Source organism: Leptonotus elevatus, chromosome 19, assembly GCF_054856555.1.
Source record: "Leptonotus elevatus isolate MCC_2025b chromosome 19, RoL_Lele_1.0, whole genome shotgun sequence".
Classification (NCBI taxonomy): Eukaryota; Metazoa; Chordata; class Actinopteri; order Syngnathiformes; family Syngnathidae; genus Leptonotus; species Leptonotus elevatus.
The window spans coordinates 8164235-8184363 of NC_141257.1; the positions used below are offsets into that span (position 1 = coordinate 8164235).

Here is a 20129-nt window from a genome sequence, read left to right on the forward strand (position 1 = left end):
CGTGCGTGTATCCTCTTCAAACTCACATTTCAGTTATTGGAACCCAAAACAAATAGCCGAGCCGTTGTTCCCGTAATTCATCTTTTTTAGGATTGTCCTTTTAGTATCAGGTTCTGGAATAATGTCGAGAAATATATTTTTACAAATATGAACACAATGAAAACAATATTAAAACATTAAATATAAAAAATATAAAATAATAAATCTAATATTAAAAATATTTTTTAAAATATTTTTTTTCACACGACTAGCCATATTATAAAGATATTACTTGGTTTGCAGAGACAGATACACAATATTGCTGCGATTCGACTGCTTGATGAAAAAGTGAGGAAGGAATGCAGACATAACGTGTGAGAGGATAAAAGATAAAAGTGTGAGGGTACAAAATACTGAAAATAGAAAAGATGTATGGAATGTGCAAGAGGGCCAAATGTTCTCAGAAAAGATGGACAGAAGGTGCAAATACACTGCAAATTATAAAGACGTGTGTGGGGCGGGGGGTGAAGATATGTGTAACAAGGAAAAATTTAGAACATGTGAGGTGCAGAAAGATGGAGAGAAGACAAGTGGAAGAGCATGAATGAAAGACAGATGCAGATATTGTGAGCGAGGACCAAAAATGGAGAGAATGGAATGTGTGAGAGGATGATGGAATGTGTCATGGGAATGGAGAGAATGTGTGTGATGGTACCTGAGCTCTTGCTGTCGTAGTACATAATCTGAACGCCGTCAACATAACCAACCTCCAAGTATGCTGGCAAGTTTGGAAACTGAGAGGACGCAGTTCGGAAATAACTTGAGCGAGTGAACCACTAAAGGGGGAAAAAAAACATGTATTCTGTCTAAAGCTCAAACTGATATGTTTGAGTACATTCATTATGATTACTATAAAAACATTTTTTTTTGTGTTATGTTCATTTAAATAACTTCATTTATTATTCTTACAAACTCCAAACACTTCCTTACCGGCACAGCGTGTAGAATTGTTGCCATCTAGTGGTTAACTAATAGAATGCAACAACAAGTTCGACGCGTGTGAATTTTGCAACACGTGCATTACGGTGGCTCAGAAAGCCCACCCTTAAATTACCACTGATTGTCACACCCATGTAATATTGTTACACCCACATTTGACCTCATCCCCTGAGGGAGCGGGGAGCAACAGCAGGGGGCACACTCGGTATTCATTTGATAATCTCTTCTTCGTGAGCCTACCACCAATTGTGTTCGTTCGGGTATCCGTAACAGAAAGATGGCGGCGAAACATGTCAGCCTTCTTCTGTAAGGTGAGGCTCGACCCATGTAATATAATTAGCAATTACTAGACCTATTTACCATTTGGAGAGAATTAAATCCAAATAGTAAAAAAAAAATCTTGGATAAAAACTAATGGGCGTTCAAGATCCAGAATAGACTTTTGGCTAGTGTCTCCTGAAAAAAATGCTAAAAAGTGTGTCAATATCTGCTGCCCCTCTGACGGGCCGTTGTATTATTGATATTACTTTGAATGCAGAATTATTGGATGAAGAGGATTTTGTACACAAAGTAAAAGGTCTTATTGGCAGAAATGACAAATGATGCAAAGCTCGAAACATATTGTAGAAAATGGGAATATTTCAAATGTGAAGTTAGATGCTTATCTCTCAAATGTGGCAAATCCAGACGTCAACAGCAAAGAGATCTTGGAAGTGAAATCGTTTCAAGATATAAACGAATGTTGTAGAAATGTCGAGTTGTCAGATGATGAGAAGACAGAAAGGTTGGAGTTACAAACCAAAATAGATAGATGTTAGATCTCGGGCGAAATGGATAGAACAAGGAGAGAAAAATTCATCTTATTTTTTTCGGCCTTAAAAAGAGAAGACGAATTAAAAATACAATTGATGTCTTAATGATTGATGATATACGGTTCTTGATTTAATAGACGACAGATCCTTAATTGAAGACAATGGTTTTGTGATATTTTGGGATTTTTATAAAGCTTCCGATTTAGTTGAACATTCAATGATAATAAAATCCCTCGAATACTTTGGATTTGGTCAAAGGTTTAAATAAGGCAATTAGTATGATGCACAAGGGTATTAATAGTTCGGTTTCTCTTCCTGCAGGAACAACGAGGAGGTTTGAGGTCAAACGGGACATTAGACAGGGATGTCCTTGTTCTACTTTATTATTATTTTTGGGTGGCAGTTGTTAGGTTTTTTTTGGGGGGGGGGGGTGCAGCTTCGATATTAAGCCTTTAAATGTGTTGGGTAATCATCTGACAATAACTCAATTAGCTGATGATGACATTTAAATAAAAAATAAAAAAAAGTTAGTTGATGTCAATACAAGATGGATCACCCACCAGATTTCTATGGAATTCCAGTGAAAGATGAGGTGAAATATTGAGGTGTGACCATAACAATAGACTATAAAACCAGAGAAAACTTGAATGTTGTACCAGTGTTGGAAAAAAGCAAACCGATACTAAATTCCCGGTTACAAAGAGATCTGTCAATTTTCGGACATATTTTTGTTAACCAAAATTGAGATTCTCTCAAGATTTATATGCACAGCCTTTTATTTATACATTTCGGATCCTTTAATTAAATCAAACATTCATTTGGAAAAAAAAAAAATCACTATTTGAGAAAAGGGGGATGTCGTGAAACCATTTGAAGAAGGTGGGCTGAATGTGATTATGATTATGAAGTCATGAGTGGTATGATAAAATTCAAGTGGTTGCAACAGTGTTTAAAAGGGGATATGTAGATTTGTGTGTGTGTGTGTGTTTTCTTTTTCTTGTTTGACGTTTATGTGCTCAGTTTGAATTGGATGTTGAAGTGTGAATTAATAAAGAAAGCAACAACAAAAAAAGTACTCTATGTCGGGGTCACACGCCGCCATGTTTACCGGCCAACTGGGGATGCATAACCTTCGACCTGGACCAGCATGCCTTGCGTGCGGTGAGATTCCGAATCCGATTAATATTATTATTATTATTATTATTATTATTATTATTATTATTATAGCTAGTTAAATCTGGACTCAGCTGCGACCCGGAAGTTAAACACCGACCGAAAAAGGAAATGAGAAATTGTTTGGCTTGGCGTTTTTTGTTTTGTTTTGAGCACACGGTCGCCTCCAAGTCACGTCAGTAGGTCATTTTGGATTGTTTACATGCACAGAGCCGTCCACAATAAAGGAATATTGTATTGAATATTGTGTGTGACGTCATCCGTTCTGTGGTCACGTGATTTCTCCGAAAGGAGCCGCTTCCTTGTTGCCTTCACCGCTCCTGAGCAGAGAGAAAGAAAGCGTCGCTGTTTCAGCACAAGACTTCCAAAAACATTGCTGCTTTTTATCTTTTCTTACGCAAACTCGACTTGATTTAAGGCGCAAAAGGACGCCATTCTTTCAAGTGACGTCATCGACGGGTGGGCAAGTATTTGAGCGGCGTCTTCTGGTTTGCTTTGACGCGGGACCGAAAAGAGCAAAAGATGTGGAAGATGAACTTGTTGGGATTGTTTGTGGCGGTTGTGCAAATCCACAGCGTGACGCCTGGTAAGTGCACAAGTTGGCTCTCCCAATTTTTCCACATCTTACTGAGAAAAACAAAACAAAAAAAGCTGTAATTTGTTACAGCTAAAAAAATACATATATTTTTTTCTCTTTATATTCATGATTTGGTTGCAACTGAAAACATCTTTTTCAATTTAATAGAAATCAAATGCATGTATTTTTTCCTAAGCCAAATTAAAAAGAAGTTGTATCCAAGTAACCTTTTTCTTTGTAATAAACTAACAACTACATCAAGGGACAATTTAGTGTTTAATTAACGTATGTTATGCAAGTTCCTGCTGGAGGCTGTATTTGAACCTTGGACTGTTGACTGTGAGGCGGATGTGCTTAGCATAGAAGAAAATAACTAACAATTAACTTTAATAGACATTAAATGAATGTAAGTGAACCGTGAACACACAAAAAACAAAATGGAGTGTATTAAGGAAGTGTTTGTGTTGGTTTGTGTGTAAGAATGAGCTGAAATCAATTATTTAAATGAATGCAAAAGACAAATCTATGTTTTAATAACAATAAAAACGATTGTTTCCTCAAAAAGCTGTCATAGTTATTTCAGTTTAAGACAGAATAATTTCAAATAGTATAAGATTTTTGGATGTAAAACAAACAAAATGTTTTTGTTTTCTCTTTCAGTGGTTCACACGCTCAAATATTTCGAAACTGCGTCCTCTCACATTCCAAACTTGCCAGCGTACTTGGTTGTTTCTTATGTTGACGGCGTTCAGATTGCTCGTTACGACAGCAAGAGCAGGAAAGCAAAAGCCAAACAGGACTGGATGAACAAAATCACCGACGACGATCCGCACTACTGGGAGACAGAAACACAGGACAATATTGTTAATGAGCAGGTCTACAAAGTCAACATTGAAATTGCTAAAGCGCGCTTCAACCAAACTGGAGGTTTGTTTACACTCAACTTTCTAACATAAACATTTCGTTTGTGAATACTTTTTGCTTTAAATATTCACACACACACGTACTCGAGTCGGACGTGCAGAAGTAAGGTTGCTTTGTGTGTTTGTGTGTTTGTGTGTTTGTGTGCGTGTCAGGTGTTCACATGTACCAGAGGATGTCTGGCTGCGAATGGGACGACGAGACTGACGAGGTTAACGGTTGGCAACACCTCAGTTACGACGGCGAAGACTTCATCTCGTTTGAGTTGTCGACACTGAGATGGATCGCAGTTAAGCCGCAAGCTGTCGTCACCAAACACAAGTGGGACCAAAACGACGCCTGGAATCAATACCTGAAGCATTTTTACTCTGAGATTTGTCCTTCTGAGTTGAAGAAGTTTGTGAGCTATGGGAGGGACTTCCTGATGAGAACAGGTACCAGCACGCCCCCTGGAGGAGCATGGCTGACATGGCAACATGCACTCTCGCCTTGCCCCTCTCACACATTCTCCATTTTCCTCACCTCGCATGTTCTCGATTTCCTCTCACTAATTTCATCATCTTGCACTCCAACTTTCCTCATTTCCACACATTCTCTCCATCTTTCCATCACACGTTTTTTCACACATTGGATCCTCTTCTGGCCATTTTTCTGCTCTCACACATTCTATCCATCTGTCTCTCACACATGCTCTCCATCTTTGGTCTTCACTCATGTTCTTTTCATTCATTATCCTCTCACTTTCTCTCCACCGTGTTCTCTTCCGCCTTTTGTCATCTCTCCATCTTTCTGCACCTCACATCTCTACATTTTTCCTTGTTAAACATTATATCTTCATTCCCCTCACACACATCTCTATACACTTAAATTCCCCTCTCAAACATTGTCTCTATCTTTTGTCCTCTCACACATAATGGCTATATGTCTTCCTTTCACATATTCTCTGTTCTCTTTCTGAGTTGACTTGCTCTCCATGGTTCCTCCTCTTAAACTTGTTCTCCATCTGTCATCCACTCACTTTCTCTCCATCTTTTCTCTTCTCACACACGCTTTCCGGTTTTGGTCCTCTCACATTACTCTTCAAGTTTGTCCTCTCTCAGCGTCTCTCTGTCATTCTCCCACTTTCTCTCTTCTCTTCTGTTCTCTTCATCTTTTGTTCTTTCCTTCTTTGGTCCTCTCATACATTCACTTTACCTGTCATCCTCTCACGCTTATTTTCCATCTTTGGTCCTCACACACGTCCTCTATATCTTTCTCCTCTCACACATTTTATCTGTCTGTCATTCTCCCATAAATTTACTCCATCTGTTATTCTTTAAATTGTTTCTCCTCTCACACATTTTCTCTGTCTGTCATTCTCCCACAAATTTTCTCCATCTGTTATTCTCATACATTTTTTCTCCTCTCACACATCCACTCCATCTGCCACTTTCTTCCCACCTTTCATTCTTTCCTTCTTTGTTCCTCTCACACATTTTCTCCATCCCTTGCCCGGCAGAGCTGCCGGTGGTGTCGCTGCTGCAGAAGACGCCTTCGTCGCCGATCACGTGCCACGCCAGCGGTTTCTACCCGGCGGCGTCCGCCCTGTTTTGGAGGAAGGACGGCGAGGAGCTCCACGAGGACGTGGAGATGGGAGAGCTCCTCCCCAACCACGACGGAACCTTCCAGACGACGGCCCACCTGAAAGCGGAGCTGCCGGCCGACGCGGAGGGCCGCTACGAATGCGTCTTCCAGCTGGCCGGCGTCGAGGACGACATGGTCACCAAGTTGGACAGAAGAAGCATCCTGAGTAACCACGGTGACGCTCGCACGCACGCACGCACGCACGCACGTGATCCTTGCGTGTCATTCACACGTCTTCCTTCTCACGTCTGGTCAAGAGGAAGACGCCACTAAGGTGACGCTGGCCGTTGTTGTCCCCTTGGCGCTCCTCGCTCTGCTGGCGCCGCTGCTCGTGCTCCTCGTCAGGCGCTACAAAAGCCCACCAGGTGAGGGACGCAAATGTTGGCCTGCCTGCCGGCAACATTCGGGATCACAAGTCGCAACTTTCTTCCTCTTTTCTTCCTTGCAGCCGACTACGCTCCAGCTTGTAAGTCAAACGTCTTCGCAGTCCTGTCCGGGTCCGATGTCCACCTTTGCGAAAAAACGCTCCACATCTCTCGCTATCTTTGCGTCCCGCAGCTGCTGACGCTTCCGAGCCCGATCCCGAGCCGGCCTCAAAGTCCGTTTCCGAGCCTGATGCCGAACCTGCTTCCGAGACCAGTTCCTCGTGACGTCACACGGTGAGTGAGCTGACGCGGACTCCACGTGTTCTTGGACTCTGGATTCATGTCCACCATTTGCTGTGCTCGTCTTCGTGCAGGTGTCGGGACACGACAGAGACGTCTCCATCCAAGTGCTTGGATTTGAAAACAGAGAGAGAATTTTTCAATTCTGATGATTCTGTTAAGACACTCAACGTTTTTTACATGGTTTGGTGTATTAGAGGAGATTTGTTTGCGTTCATTAGGTTGCTTCCTTCTTTCTGTCTACAACTTTGTGTCCGTTTGAGGTGTATCAAATAATCAGTCACATGGTGAAAAGGATTTCTTCTTTCTTGGTATCAAGCAGTCGAGTAAAAACTATTCATTAAAAGTAATTGCACATAAACTCATCCTCTCAGACTGTATGCATAGCAACACGTTTCCTTGTTGTATGTTGATTTCATGTTTTCAATATTATTTGTATTTCCTGTTAATGAAAGAAAAATACATTATAAAAAACAAAATAACTTTGGTTCATGACTGACTTTGACTTTTGCCGTCCTGATGCCGGGTCATGCAGAGGACTTCATTGCTAACACGTGGGTGCCAATGCCACTCCAGTTGATTGACAGGTCGCTCCGTCTCCTGCGCGATGATGGTAAATGTGGGCGAGGCAGAAATAAATAAACGTCCAGTCAGAGGCATAGCTTGCCATCAGGCAAGGCAGGCAATTGCTTGGGGCCCCTTAGCCAGCAGGGGCCCCCAGAGGGCCAACAGATTTGACACAAACCGCATATCCTCCTTCACATTAGCAGTGCAGCAATTAATTGACAGTCTCAAATTCCCATATTTTCAAAGCTGCAAAATTAGAGAGCGTTAAGAGGAGACGCATAAAATCTTCTGTGTAGTCATTAGCAAGTCTTGTTAGCAGGTTTTGCTCGTCCTTGTGAATCAGATAATTGTTCATATCTATATACATGCAGGGGGGCTGCTGTAGACTCACTCTCCCAACCTTCTCTCGGCTCTAAGTAAAAGTGAAATAGTCACCTGACAACCGTCAACATCAATCTTGAGCACAGATTCATAATCATGGTTGACAGCCTCCTGTTCCTACTCATGTTTTGTTTTTATTCATTCATTTTTCCTTTCGGACAGATCATTGTGACAGTTTCAACGCAACGTATATTCGTTACATCCGAAAAGAAAAAGGGCTGACGGGATGAAGCCGAAGCTTATTAACCCCCGTGGCCAGAATACATTCAAGACGCATAAAATGTTGATTCGTACATTGTTATGAAATAATATACACTGCGGCACATTGTCGTTTAGTCCCAATAAAACGTGTGCGTCGGCACACGTTTCCATCAGTTCATCTTGCCCTGTCCAGTAGTGTTTGTTAATCGAAAGTTGATTTGTCCATTATTATTATTATTATTATTATTTTTGCTAGTTCGCTCTGGACTCAGCTGCGACCCATAAGTTAAACAACGACCGGAAAAGGAAATGAGAAATTGTTTGGCTTGGCGTTTTTTGTTTTGTTTTGATCACACGGTTGCCTCCAAGTCACGTTAGTAGGTAATTTTGGATTGTTTACATGCACAGAGGCGTCCACACTAAAGGAATGTTGTCTCTACGTCGGCTGCTGCCCGTCTACCTGCACGTCACCTGAAGAAAAGTGGCGACGTGTTGTGAAAAGGTAAGTCGTGCTCAACTGTCCACGTTTTTACTGCATGGTCCTCTAAAAGTATATTTTTGTTTAAAAAGAACCATCGTCTCGTATTTAGCGTGTCCTCGGCTGACTCGGTTAGGTCAACTAACGAGACGCGATACTATTGTCCAATGTAAAATGTGTTTATTAGTCTACTTGTCAAAAACGAGAAAGTGAGATAAAAGCAATAATAAATACAAAAAAATAACAGCAGGATTCAAGCATTTGAAAATGTTCTATTGAGTCAGTATTCCTGATGCTGCATTCGAGGATGGTTATAATTGATCCGACTTGTTTTTTCAGTTCCGACCTGAAAGTGTTCGAGGCAAAAGTAAACAACCAAAATGGTGGATAGTGATAAATTTGTCTTTTTATTTTGGTTCTCAAAACTCTTTCTGACTTCAAGCAAACTTGCCTTCTCGCAATTTTGCTTAATTTATTGTTTTTATCTTATATCATAAGCATTTTCATACAGTTTAGTAGTTAACCATATAATTTCATGCAGGGAGACGTTGTTTTACGTGGAGTTATGTCGAATATTTATAAATGAAGAAAGCTATCGAGTTTTAACCTCGAGTAAATTGTGTTTTCCAAAGCGGTCGCTATTGTAGAGTGACGTCACATTGTAGTGCGTCGGTGCATTCCGGACTTCCGAGCATCCTCGAATGCAGCAAAAGTTCCAGAGGGCGGGCCAGCAGCGATTGGCGAAGGCGCGGTCTTGTGCGGGTGATGGGTGGAGTCAGCAGAGCGGAGTGAGCGGGTGGGGGAGTGGCTTAGGTTGGACTGCGCTGACCCGCTTGCTCATTGCATGTATCACACAGGCAGCCTGTGGTCAAAACTTCAATAATATGACATTTATCAAGTAGTGACGCGCATATTTCAGAGAATTTCAATTGTATGAAAGCCTAGTATTTTATGCAAATTGTCACATACGATATGCAAATGAGCATTACTCACCCTTTCCGTTTCTGTTTTCTTGACAGGATCGAGTCCGTTTGGGACATGGATGGGTCTGTGCTACCAGCATGCAATTGGAAAGCTGCTTTTCAACAGGCGCGGGTACATTTTTTACACCGAGGATGCCATGCTGTGTGCTTGAGGTGTGTCTGATGCCACTTTGCCATTTGCCAGTGCACTGACTTGCGCTTGATGTACTTAGACACACACCAGAACAACATTCAATGGTTCTGAACATGTGTTTTTCTTAATATCACATTGGTGTGGCCCAAATGATTGAAAAATGAAATATTTAGAAAATATAAACAACTTACAAACAAAAACTTTTTCAAATGTATTTTAAAAAAAATCTTTGTTTTTGGTTGCGTTCATCTACCTAATGACTTTCCAAACTGGCCACATTTTTAGGTACACTCTAGTCATGTATGCAGGTTCTGATAGTAGATAGACAAGTCATGAGGTTCCCCTCAAGTGTACCTAATCAAGTGTCCAAATATTAGGTACACTCTGTCTTATTTCTCGACTATGCGTCTATTGACAGATAGATCATGCTTCTGCTTTTACTGATGATTCAACATGCTAACCTTTGTTAACGATTTTTAACGGAGGCATTTTAATGACAATTTTTTCTCTCCTATTTTTGGTTGAGCTAGGTAGCATCGGACTTAGCTGTCATGTGAATGAGCATGGCTGACTCCTTTTGTTTTTGTTTCCCGACAGGATGGGAGGAGGTCTTGGACGGACACGCAGCCAACAGACTCGAGACTTTTCGGACATGTGGGATGGGTCTGCACTCCATTGACAGCAAGCTGCTTATGGACAGGTGTGTGCGCTATTAGAAGGCAAATGTGTGCTTGAGGTATGTGATGTCACGAAGCCACTTCTCAGTGCGCTTGAACCTCCGCTTGATTTCCGACACACGCTCAGCAGAACATCATTCAATGCTTAAGGATGACATTGTTGTGGCTAAATGACTGAAAATGTTTGGCAAAATAACACGAAGGTCTTTTGCAATCAATCAATGGATGTTATTTTTGCCCACTTTTTCAAATAATGCTATTCAAACAAATGTCCAGAAGCATTGAATGATGTTCTTGTCTGTTAGTGTGTTTGTTGACTTTTGGAGATGATGGCTCGCTTGTGCTCATGTGACATCACACACGCACACACACAACATGGTGCCATGTGCTGCTGCATGAAATTATTGTTGTGTCCAAAGAAGTGCTTGTCTCAAGTCAAATATATTGTTCAAGTGGAATGAGTGTCTCCGTGTTTGATTTCCATCTGCCCTGTGCTTGTATTTTCAGGGCCTCGAATGGATTGCACGTGGATTGTTCTTGAAGACGTTTGGTCTCGCGTCCGAGCTGGCTTTCTCGCTTCATTCTCAAGGCCAGATGGCGGGATTTTCAGCATGAATCGAGGAAGCCTGCTCGGACCAGGGGCCAAAACATCTTCAACAACAACCTGAACAATCCACTTGCAATCCATTCAAGGGCCCAAAAATGCTTTTTTGTTACTATGAAGCTTCAACATGCAAATTAATGGGCATAGCCCCCCCCCAAAAGTAAGAATTTGCATAACTGGCCACACCCTCTCCAAATTGACCAATCAGCTGGCTGCATGCAATCAAATTTGCATAACCACGCCCATTTAGAGCCACCCAATCAGATTCTGGCACTTATGACAGAACCCACCAATCAGATGGCTTGCTGCTCAATAATTTGCATATCCGTGCCCACCATGTTTTTTAATGTTATAATGTAAGTTATAATTCTGTCAATTTTAATTTTGCAGGTTTTGTAATGTTACAAGAAGATTTCAGAAAAGTTGAAATGTTTCAATTTTTAGTTGTTTTGCAGAGTACAACATGTTGAAATGACAAAATGAAAACATTTTAGAATGTTTTTTGTTTTATAATTTTTTAACAACACAAACTTAAAAAAACAACAACAACTTGAGGTTGTATGACTTGATTGCTGCCTCCTTGTGGTCACCAGGTGAAGTTGCGAGCCAGCGGGAGCGGATCGTGCGGCCCTAAGACAAAAACGACATCAGTGAGTCAAGTCAACGTTTTTTGAAATATGATGAATGCCACCTGCACAGAAGGCGATCCGACGACTCTTGTGGGATTTGGGCCAATCGCTCACACGGCCGCAACGCCAGGAAGCCCGCCACGTTCCTCGGCGCCTGCAGCAGAAAAACATTGGAAGACATCGAGGAGACGCTCGCCGAGTCGACAACAGTCAAAACTTACCGTCAACTTCAAGCTGATGGCATCAATGCAGCAACAAGAACACAAGTGTTGGACAAAAGTCACTGCCTGGTCAAGTGGACTCAACAAAAAAGACGTCAAGTGTTTGTTTTCTTCTTTAATGCAGCAAATTTGACAGAAGATGAAACCCACCAGTGCAGAAGAGGACCCGCGACGTTTCTGGGACTGTCGGTGATGACGCAGCTGCATTCACGGGAAGATGACCTTGAAGAAAACATTGAAGTGACCTTCCACTTCTTTGCAGTTTGGCAGCGGACGAACCGACACACAAACAAGTGATGCGCAATGAACCAGTCCAGCGACTTCAGTTTATTAACATGTCAACAAAAAAAAAAAAAAGTGGTCCAGAGAGCGCCAGCGACAAGCTTTGAAATCAGCCCCGGTGTAAGGAGGAGATACTGCATTGACTACATCATGTAGGTCGTGCGCTGTGAATTCTGGCAAAGGCGATTTGATGAACTTGGTAAAAACAGCAGGCGACAAAAGGTAATGGGCGGTTTTCAAACTAGCGATCTCCAAATTAAGTAAATATCGCGATTTATAAGTCCCGACTAAATGTGCCACTTGAAAAAAGGCAAACTTCGGATTCTGTAGCTTGAAGTAATAATAACTTTTAATTAGTAAAATAACAGCCGCTAAATCACAAAGTCGTTCCGGGTCACGTCCACTTCCATTTAACAGTCGTTTCCTTCCGTCCGTCCTTCAAGAGCAGTCACGTGATCATGTGACGTCGGTGCAAAAGGTCATATATTGTTAAATGAATGACCATGTTTGTTTGTTTTTGCTTTCTTTATTAATTCACACTTCAACATCCAATTCAAACTGAGCACATAAACGGTGCTGTCAAACAAGAAAAAGAAAACACTCAAAACAAAACAAAACAAAAACAAAAAAACCCAAAAGGTCTAATCGGACAGTAAACGTTTGGAGTTATTAAATACACAAGGCTTGCTTCGTCCTCACCCTCCTCAAAGTCCTTCCAAACCCTTCAATTTCCTTACAATGAATCAAAAGGACGACATTTAATAAATCTACATTTGTGAATAAATTGCAGCCACCGCCTCTATCTGTAAGCCTCAGCCATCCGTCATTTCCTATTGCGCTGAAGTGCAGGTATGCTACTCCGACGGCCCGGGTACACAGTTTTGTCGGGCCACCGGCTCTTGGGCTGTGTTAGAGTAGACAATTTTTGTATTCTACTCTTTGCGTGTTCAATTAACTGAATGGTGAGATTCTGGTGAAGAAGTCCCTTTGCAAAGGTAATTAGTCAGAAGCTTCTGATCACACAATTGAAGTCACCCAAGCAGTGTTCTGTTCAAAAGTGTGCCCCTCCTTCTCCTGCACATCATTATTTATTGAAAAGTGGGTGAATACGAAAAGCCTCCTCCCCTTCACAAAAAGGCAGAAGTTCTCAGGAATACAAATCAGATTAGACCTAAACAATAATAAATCAGCCTGTCTCACTTCGACCGGCTGAGACCGGTACTAGACTACACTCCCTTCTAGATAACATGGAAAATAACTTGTTGCCCTTTTCTTCTCAGGCGAAAGAGACAGATAAGAATACAATAGACAATTCTATTCATTGAGCTACACAGCTATAACTAAATCCAAAACGGCTAAAATATAAATTGAAACTGAAAAACAATGTTAATAATTCAACAGCTGCTATTCTGCCCTTTACTATATTGAGTTTGCTTCAAACTCTTTGTTGTTGGGTTATGATTAGTGGATCTTTTATGTATTTGTCAAAACAATTAATATATGAAGAGGACGTATTTTGTCCACATTTTAAATAGCATTTGTTGTTTAAAAATACACGTCTGGTATATAGGAAGTGCGTGTTTCTTGTGCGTGCCCCCCCCCCCCCCAGTATCACTGATGAAAAATGTGTCCCCCGCAAGCATTTAAGTTGTAACCCCACCCCGATGTCGTTGCTGGAGATCAGCATTTGCACACCTTGAATGCGAATCCGAGCTGTTGTTGCTGCTGGCGTGGCGTCAAGGAATTTTGCGTCTCACGCCAGGAAACTTGAACTTTACCACTTTCGGTTTCAAGCGTTCCGACGCGTCCGATAAACAGTTTATTCTTCAAAGCTCAACGTAGAAATGACAAAATGAAACTAGAAAGACTTCAAATAAACACACTTGTGATTTTTTTGTAATTAGTTTTGCTTCAACACAGCTGAAACGTTTATTTTATGATTCCTGTCCAAAGTAAAATGCGCATGTATGTTGTGTTTCTTGGCCTGACGTCACCCGGTCTGTAGCCATGTAATTTCCCCGAAAGGAGAACTTGTCTTACCGGTTCCTGGCCAGCAGGAAGGAGAGCGTCGCTGTTTCAGCCCAAAACTTCCAAAACACCTGTGCTGCTTTTCATCTCTTCTTACGCACACTCGACTTGACTTGAGGCGTAAAAGGACGCCATTCTTTCAGGTGACGTCATCGACGGGTATTTGAGCGGCGTCTTCTGGTTTGCTTTGACGCGGGACCGAAAGGAGCAAAAGATGTGGAAGATGAACTTGTTGGGATTGTTTGTGGTGGTTGTGCAAATCCACAGCGTGACGCCTGGTAAGTGCACAAGTTGACTCTATGGAGGTAAATTTGGTGCAAAACTAACTTGTGCAAAAAAATTGTACCTGTAGAAAAAAGTCTAAATTTGTATCTGTAAAAGTCGTGATTTGTATCTGTAAAAAAAATGTGTGCCTGTAAAAAAAAAAATTGTGTCTGTAAAAGAAATTTGTACCTGTAAAAAAAAAATGTGTATGTGTAAAACAAATTTGTATCTGTAAAAACAAATTTGTACCTGTAAAAGTCATGATTTGTATCTGTACAAACATTTTTTTGTACCTGTACAAAAACTATAAATTTGTATCTGTAAAAGTTGTGATTTGTACCTGTAGAAATGACAACTTGTAGTCAAAGAAGTCGCCACTAGGAGTCACAAGTTGTTTTTCTGCTGCTGTTCAGTGACGTGAGTTTTGCCCCATTTGTCGCGCTACAAATGGAGCAAAACTAATTTGTACTTGTAGAGCGCCGTGATTTGTACTCGTAGAAGAGGGCGGGCTCTGGTGTAATGAAGGGTTGTTTTGACCAATCAAGTGAGAAGGATTTGAGCGGATTGGAGCGCAACCTCATTGGTTTAGCGAACGACGGTGGCGGGACTCGCGGAAGGATACAAGCAGGACACATCGTCGCCAACCAACATACATATTAAGAATACTTCAGCCGACTGAAGTATTCTTCCTCAACATAGATATTAAGAATACTGAAGTATTCTTCCTCAACATACATATTAAGAATACTGAAGTATTCTTCCTCAACATACATATTAAGAAGTATTTGTTTGGTTTGTGTGTAAGAATGAGCTGAAATCAATTATTTAAATGAATGCAAAAGACAAATCTATGTTTTAATAACAATAAAAACGATTGTTTCCTCAAAAAAGCTGTCGTAGTTTTAGTTTTAGGCAGAATCATTTCAAATAGTATAAGATTTTTGGATGTAAAACAAACAAAATGTTTTTGTTTTCTCTTTCAGTGCTTCACACGCTCAAATATTTGACAACTGCGTCCTCTCACATTCCAAAGTTGCCATCGTTCTTGATTGTTGGTTATGTTGACGGCGTTCAGATTGTTCATTACGACAGCAAGAGCAGGAAAACAAAAGCCAAACAGGACTGGATGAACAAAATCAACGACAAGGATCCGCACTACTGGGAGACACAGACAGAATACAGTATTTATAATGAGCAGATCTCCAAAATCAACATTGAAATTGCTAAAGCGCGCTTCAACCAAACAGGAGGTTTGTTTACATTCAACTTTCTAACAACAAAAACATTTCATGTGTGAATACTTTTTGCTTTAACTATTCACACACACACGTACTCGAGTCGGACGTGCAGAAGTAAGGTTGCTTTGTGTGTTCGTGTGTTTGTGTGTTTGTGTGCGTGTCAGGTGTTCACATGTTCCAGAGGATGTTTGGCTGCGAATGGGACGACGAGACTGACGAGGTTGACGGTTGGGAACACCAAAGTTACGACGGCGAAGACTTCATCTCGTTTGAGTTGTCGACACTGAGATGGATCGCAGTTAAGCCGCAAGCTGTCGTCAGCAAACACAAGTGGGACCAAGACGACTTCAGGAATCAATACAAGAAGTATTACTTGACTGAGATTTGTCCTTCTTACTTGAAGAAGTTTGTGAACTATGGGAGGGACTTCCTGATGAGAACAGGTACCAGCACGCCCCCTGGAGGAGCATGGCTGACATGCACTCTCGCCTTGCCCCTCTCACCCATTCTCCATTTTTCTCCTCTTACAATTTTCTCCATATTTAGCCCTCTTGCACATTCTCTTCGCGTTTCTTATCTCTCACTTCTATCCATCTTTTCTCCTCTAACAAATGTTCTCCTGCTTCATATTTCTCTCACACACATTATCCATAAATGTAGTATTTTTACACATTCTATCCATATTTTCTACTTTCTAAATGTTTGTCCTCTCAGATACAATGGCTGCATTCCTTCCTCTCACATTTTCCCTCTTAACTCTCTGAGTTTCTCTCCCTCTTTCTAATTGCACACTCCATCTTTTCTCCTCTGTCTGTCATTTTCCCACAATTTTCTCCATCTGTTATTCTTATACATTTTTTCTCCTCTCACACATCCACTCCATCTGCCACTTTCCCCCCACCTTTCATTCTTTCCTTCTTTGTTCCTCTCACACATTTTCTCCATCCCTTGCCCGGCAGAGCTGCCGGTGGTGTCGCTGCTGCAGAAGACGCCTTCATCGCCGATCACGTGCCACGCCAGCGGTTTCTACCCGGCGGCGTCCGCCCTGTTTTGGAGGAAGGACGGCGAGGAGCTCCACGAGGACGTGGAGATGGGAGAGCTCCTCCCCAACCACGACGGAACCTTCCAGACGACGGCCCACCTGAAAGCGGAGCTGCCGGCCGACGCGGAGGGCCGCTACGAATGCGTCTTCCAGCTGGCCGGCGTCAAGGACGAATTGGTCACCAAGCTGGACAGAAGAAGCATCCTGAGTAACCACGGTGACGCACGCACGCACGCACGCACACGCACGTGATCCTTGCGTGTCATTCACACGTCTTCCTTCTCTCGTCTGGTCAAGAGGAAGACGCCACTAAGGTGACGCTGGCCGTTGTTGTCCCCTTGGCGCTCCTCGCTCTGCTGGCGCCGCTGCTTGTGCTCCTCGTCAAGCGTTGCAAAAGGCCACCAGATGAATGTTGGCCTGCCTGCCGGCAACATTCGGGATCACAAGTCGGAACTTTCCACTACGCTCCAGCTTGTAAGTCAAACGTCTTCGCAGTCCTGTCCGGGTCCGATGTCCACCTTTGCGAAAAAACGCTCCACATCTCTCGCTATCTTTGCGTCCAGCAGCTGCTGACGCTTCCGAGACCGATTGCGAGATGGCCTCAATGTCCGTTTCCGAGTCTGATGCCGAACCTGCTTCCGAGTCGGTTCCCGAGGCCCATTCCGGGACCAGTTCCTCGTGACGTCACACGGTGAGTGAGCTGACGCGGACTCCACGTGTTCTTGGACTCTGGATTCATGTCCACCATTTGCTGTGCTCGTCTTCGTGCAGGTGTCGGGACACGACAGAGACGTCTCCATCCAAGTGCTTGGATTTGAAAACAGAGAATTTTTCAATTCTGATGTTTCTGTTAAGACACTCAATGTTTTTTTTACATGGTTTGGTGTATTAGAGGAGATTTGTTTGCGTTCATTAGGTTGCTTCCTTCTTTCTGTCTACAACTTTTTGTCCGTTTGAGGTGTATCAAATAATCAGTCACATGGTGAAAAGGATTTCTTCTTTCTTGGTATCAAGCAGTCGAGTAAAAACTATTCATTAAAAGTAATTGCACATAAACTCATCCTCTCAGACTGTATGCATAGCAACACGTTTCCTTGTTGTATGTTGATTTCATGTTTTCAATATTATTTGTATTTCCTGTTAATGAAAGAAAAATACGTTATAAAAAACAAAATAACTTTGGTTCATGACTGACTTTGACTTTTGCCGTCCTGATGACGGGTCATGCAGAGGACTTCATTGCTAACACGTGGGTGCCAATGCCACTCCAGTTGATTGACAGGTCGCTCCGTCTCCTGCGCGATGATGGTAAATGTAAACGAGGCAGAAATAAATAAACGTCCAGTCAGAGGCATAGCTTGCCATCAGGCAAGGCAGGCAATTGCTTGGGGCCCCTTAGCCAGCAGGGGCCCCCAGAGGGCCAACAGATTTGACACAAACCGCATATCCTCCTTCACATTAGCAGTGCAGCAATTAATTGACAGTCTCAAATTCCCATATTTTCAAAGCTGCAAAATTAGAGAGCGTTAAGAGGAGACGCATAAAATCTTCTGTGTAGTCATTAGCAAGTCTTGTTAGCAGGTTTTGCTCGTCCTTGTGAATCAGATAATTGTTCATATCTATATACATGCAGGGGGGCTGCTGTAGACTCAATCTCCCAACCTTCTCTCAGCTCTAAGTAAAAGTGAAATAGTCATCTGACAACCGTCAACATCAATCTTGAGCAGAGATTCATAATCATGGTTGACAGCCTCCTGTTCCTACTCATGTTTTGTTTTTATTCATTCATTTTTCCTTTCGGACAGATCATTGTGACAGTTTCAACGCAACGTATATTCGTTACATCCGAAAAGAAAAAGGGCTGACGGGATGAAGCCGAAGCTTATTAACCCCCGTGGCCAGAATACATTCAAGACGCATAAAATGTTGATTCGTACATTGTTATGAAATAATATACACTGCGGCACATTGTCGTTTAGTCCCAATAAAATGTGTGCGTCGGCACACGTTTCCATCAGTTCATCTTGCCCTGTCCAGTAGTGTTTCTCGCTATCTTTGCGTCCCGCAGCTGCTGACGCTTCCGAGCCCGATACCTTGTCGTTCGACATATCCAATTGCAATTTTGAGGCCGAACCTGCTTCCGAGTCGGTTCCTGAGGCCCATTCCGGGACCAGTTCCTCGTGACGTCACACGGTGAGTGAGCTGACGCGGACTCCACGTGTTCTTGGACTCTGGATTCATGTCCACCGTTTGCTGTGCTCGTCTTCGTGCAGGTGTCGGGACACGACAGAGACGTCTCCATCCAAGTGCTTGGATTTGAAAACAGAGAGAGAATTGTTCAATTCTGACGTTCCTGTTTAGACACTCAACGGTTTTTACATGCTTTTGGTGTATTGGTGATTTATTTGAGTTCCACAGGTTGCTTTTTACCTTGAACTTTTTGTCCGTTTGATTTGTATGAAATCGTCAGTCACATGGTGAAAAGGATTTCCTCTTTTTTTGGTATCAAGCAGTCGAGTCAAAAATATTCATTAAAAGTAATTGCACATAATCCTCTCCGACTGTATGCATAGCAACACGTTTCCTTGTAGTATGTTGATTGCATGTTTTCAATATTATTTGTATTTCTCTGTGAATGATTATTTTGTGTAGCACAAGAGAGCCCGCATGCCACTGGTGTTGCGGTACTAGTAGTAACACATTTTCAAACTACTGAGCGACAGCATTTCGTATACTGACCAGGAGATGGCGAAAGTGTGGCGCCTGAAGACGATCTGGAATGCATTTCCAGCCCAAATGCCACAACCGCTCACTACACACGTGTAGGAAATTGTTGGGAACAATCCTGTTAATGAAAGAAAAATACATCATAAAAAAACAAAATAACTGGTTTAGGACTGACTTTGACTTTTGCAATCCTGATGACAGACCAGAGGGTGGCGCTTGTGTGCAACAAGTGGAAGAATTTGATTGGTAGAGTGACGTCAGGCTTGCAGTTTAAAAGGCGACAAGTGTGCGTGTAAACTACGGCTTATACCCACTTCTTTTTCAGTTACTTTTGCGTCTACACAGAGGGCCAACAGATTTGACACAAACCGCATATCCTTCTTCACATTAGCAGTGCAGCAATTAATTGACAGTCTCAAATTCCCATATTTTCAAAGCTGCAAAATTAGAGCGCGTTAAGGCTCTAATAAAATCTTCTGTGTAGTCATTAGCAAGTCTTGTTAGCAGGTTTTGCTCGTCCTTGTGAATCAGATAATTGTTCATATCTATATACATGCAGGGGGGCTGCTGTAGACTCACTCTCCCAACCTTCTCTCAGCTCTAAGTAAAAGAGAAATAGTCACCTGACAACCGTCAACATCAATCTTGAGCACAGATTCATAATCATGGTTGACAGCCTCCTGTTCCTACTCTTGTTTTGTTTTTATTCATTCATTTTTCCTTTCGGACATATTGTGCATTGTTATGAAATACAATACACTGCGGCACATTGTCGTTTAGTCCCAATAAAACGTGTGCGTCGGCACACGTTTCCATCAGTTCATCTTGCCCTGTCCAGTAGTGTTTGTTAATCGAAAGTTGATTTGTCCATTATTATTATTATTATTTTTGCTCGTTAGCTTTGGACTCAGCTGCGACCCGGAAG

General features: G+C 42.1%; 2 protein-coding genes and 1 long non-coding RNA gene across 11 annotated transcripts; 2 read left to right on the forward strand and 1 right to left on the reverse strand.

The window, feature by feature from the left end:
- The first annotated feature begins 3226 nt into the window (after positions 1-3226).
- LOC147157761 (class I histocompatibility antigen, F10 alpha chain-like) lies at positions 3227-17659 on the forward strand. Of its 6 annotated transcripts, none has more exons than XM_086062725.1 (10): positions 8232-8400; positions 9396-9512; positions 10090-10192; positions 11367-14211; positions 15181-15447; positions 15600-15878; positions 16395-16694; positions 16775-16951; positions 17041-17168; positions 17249-17659. In XM_086062725.1, the coding sequence occupies exons 4-9, from the start codon at positions 14148-14150 to the stop codon at positions 17157-17159; spliced, it is 1206 nt and encodes a 401-aa protein (XP_085918851.1). In that variant the 5' UTR covers positions 8232-8400; positions 9396-9512; positions 10090-10192; positions 11367-14147; the 3' UTR covers positions 17160-17168; positions 17249-17659. The 6 variants fall into 6 exon arrangements, with proteins under 6 accessions (XP_085918854.1, XP_085918851.1, XP_085918850.1 ...); XM_086062726.1 differs by lacking the exon at positions 8232-8400 and adding an exon at positions 9212-9307; XM_086062724.1 differs by lacking the exon at positions 9396-9512.
- LOC147157762 (major histocompatibility complex class I-related protein 1-like) lies at positions 3402-7239 on the forward strand. Of its 4 annotated transcripts, XM_086062723.1 has the most exons (8): positions 3402-3549; positions 4201-4467; positions 4617-4895; positions 5960-6259; positions 6342-6449; positions 6533-6550; positions 6643-6743; positions 6824-6966. In XM_086062723.1, exons 1-7 carry the CDS (start codon positions 3486-3488, stop codon positions 6732-6734), a joined length of 1128 nt encoding a protein of 375 aa, XP_085918849.1. In that variant the 5' UTR covers positions 3402-3485; the 3' UTR covers positions 6735-6743; positions 6824-6966. The 4 variants fall into 4 exon arrangements, with proteins under 4 accessions (XP_085918849.1, XP_085918847.1, XP_085918846.1 ...); XM_086062721.1 differs by having other exon boundaries at positions 6342-6550; positions 6824-7239; XM_086062720.1 differs by having other exon boundaries at positions 6533-6743; positions 6824-7239.
- Positions 17660-18445: 786 nt separating the features above from the next.
- LOC147157763 (uncharacterized) lies at positions 18446-20109 on the reverse strand. Its single transcript, XR_015091269.1, has 3 exons — positions 19828-20109; positions 19217-19322; positions 18446-18786 (listed from the first exon to the last, which is right to left on the reverse strand). It is a non-coding gene; the product is annotated as an uncharacterized LOC147157763 (long non-coding RNA).
- Positions 20110-20129: the final 20 nt, after the last annotated feature.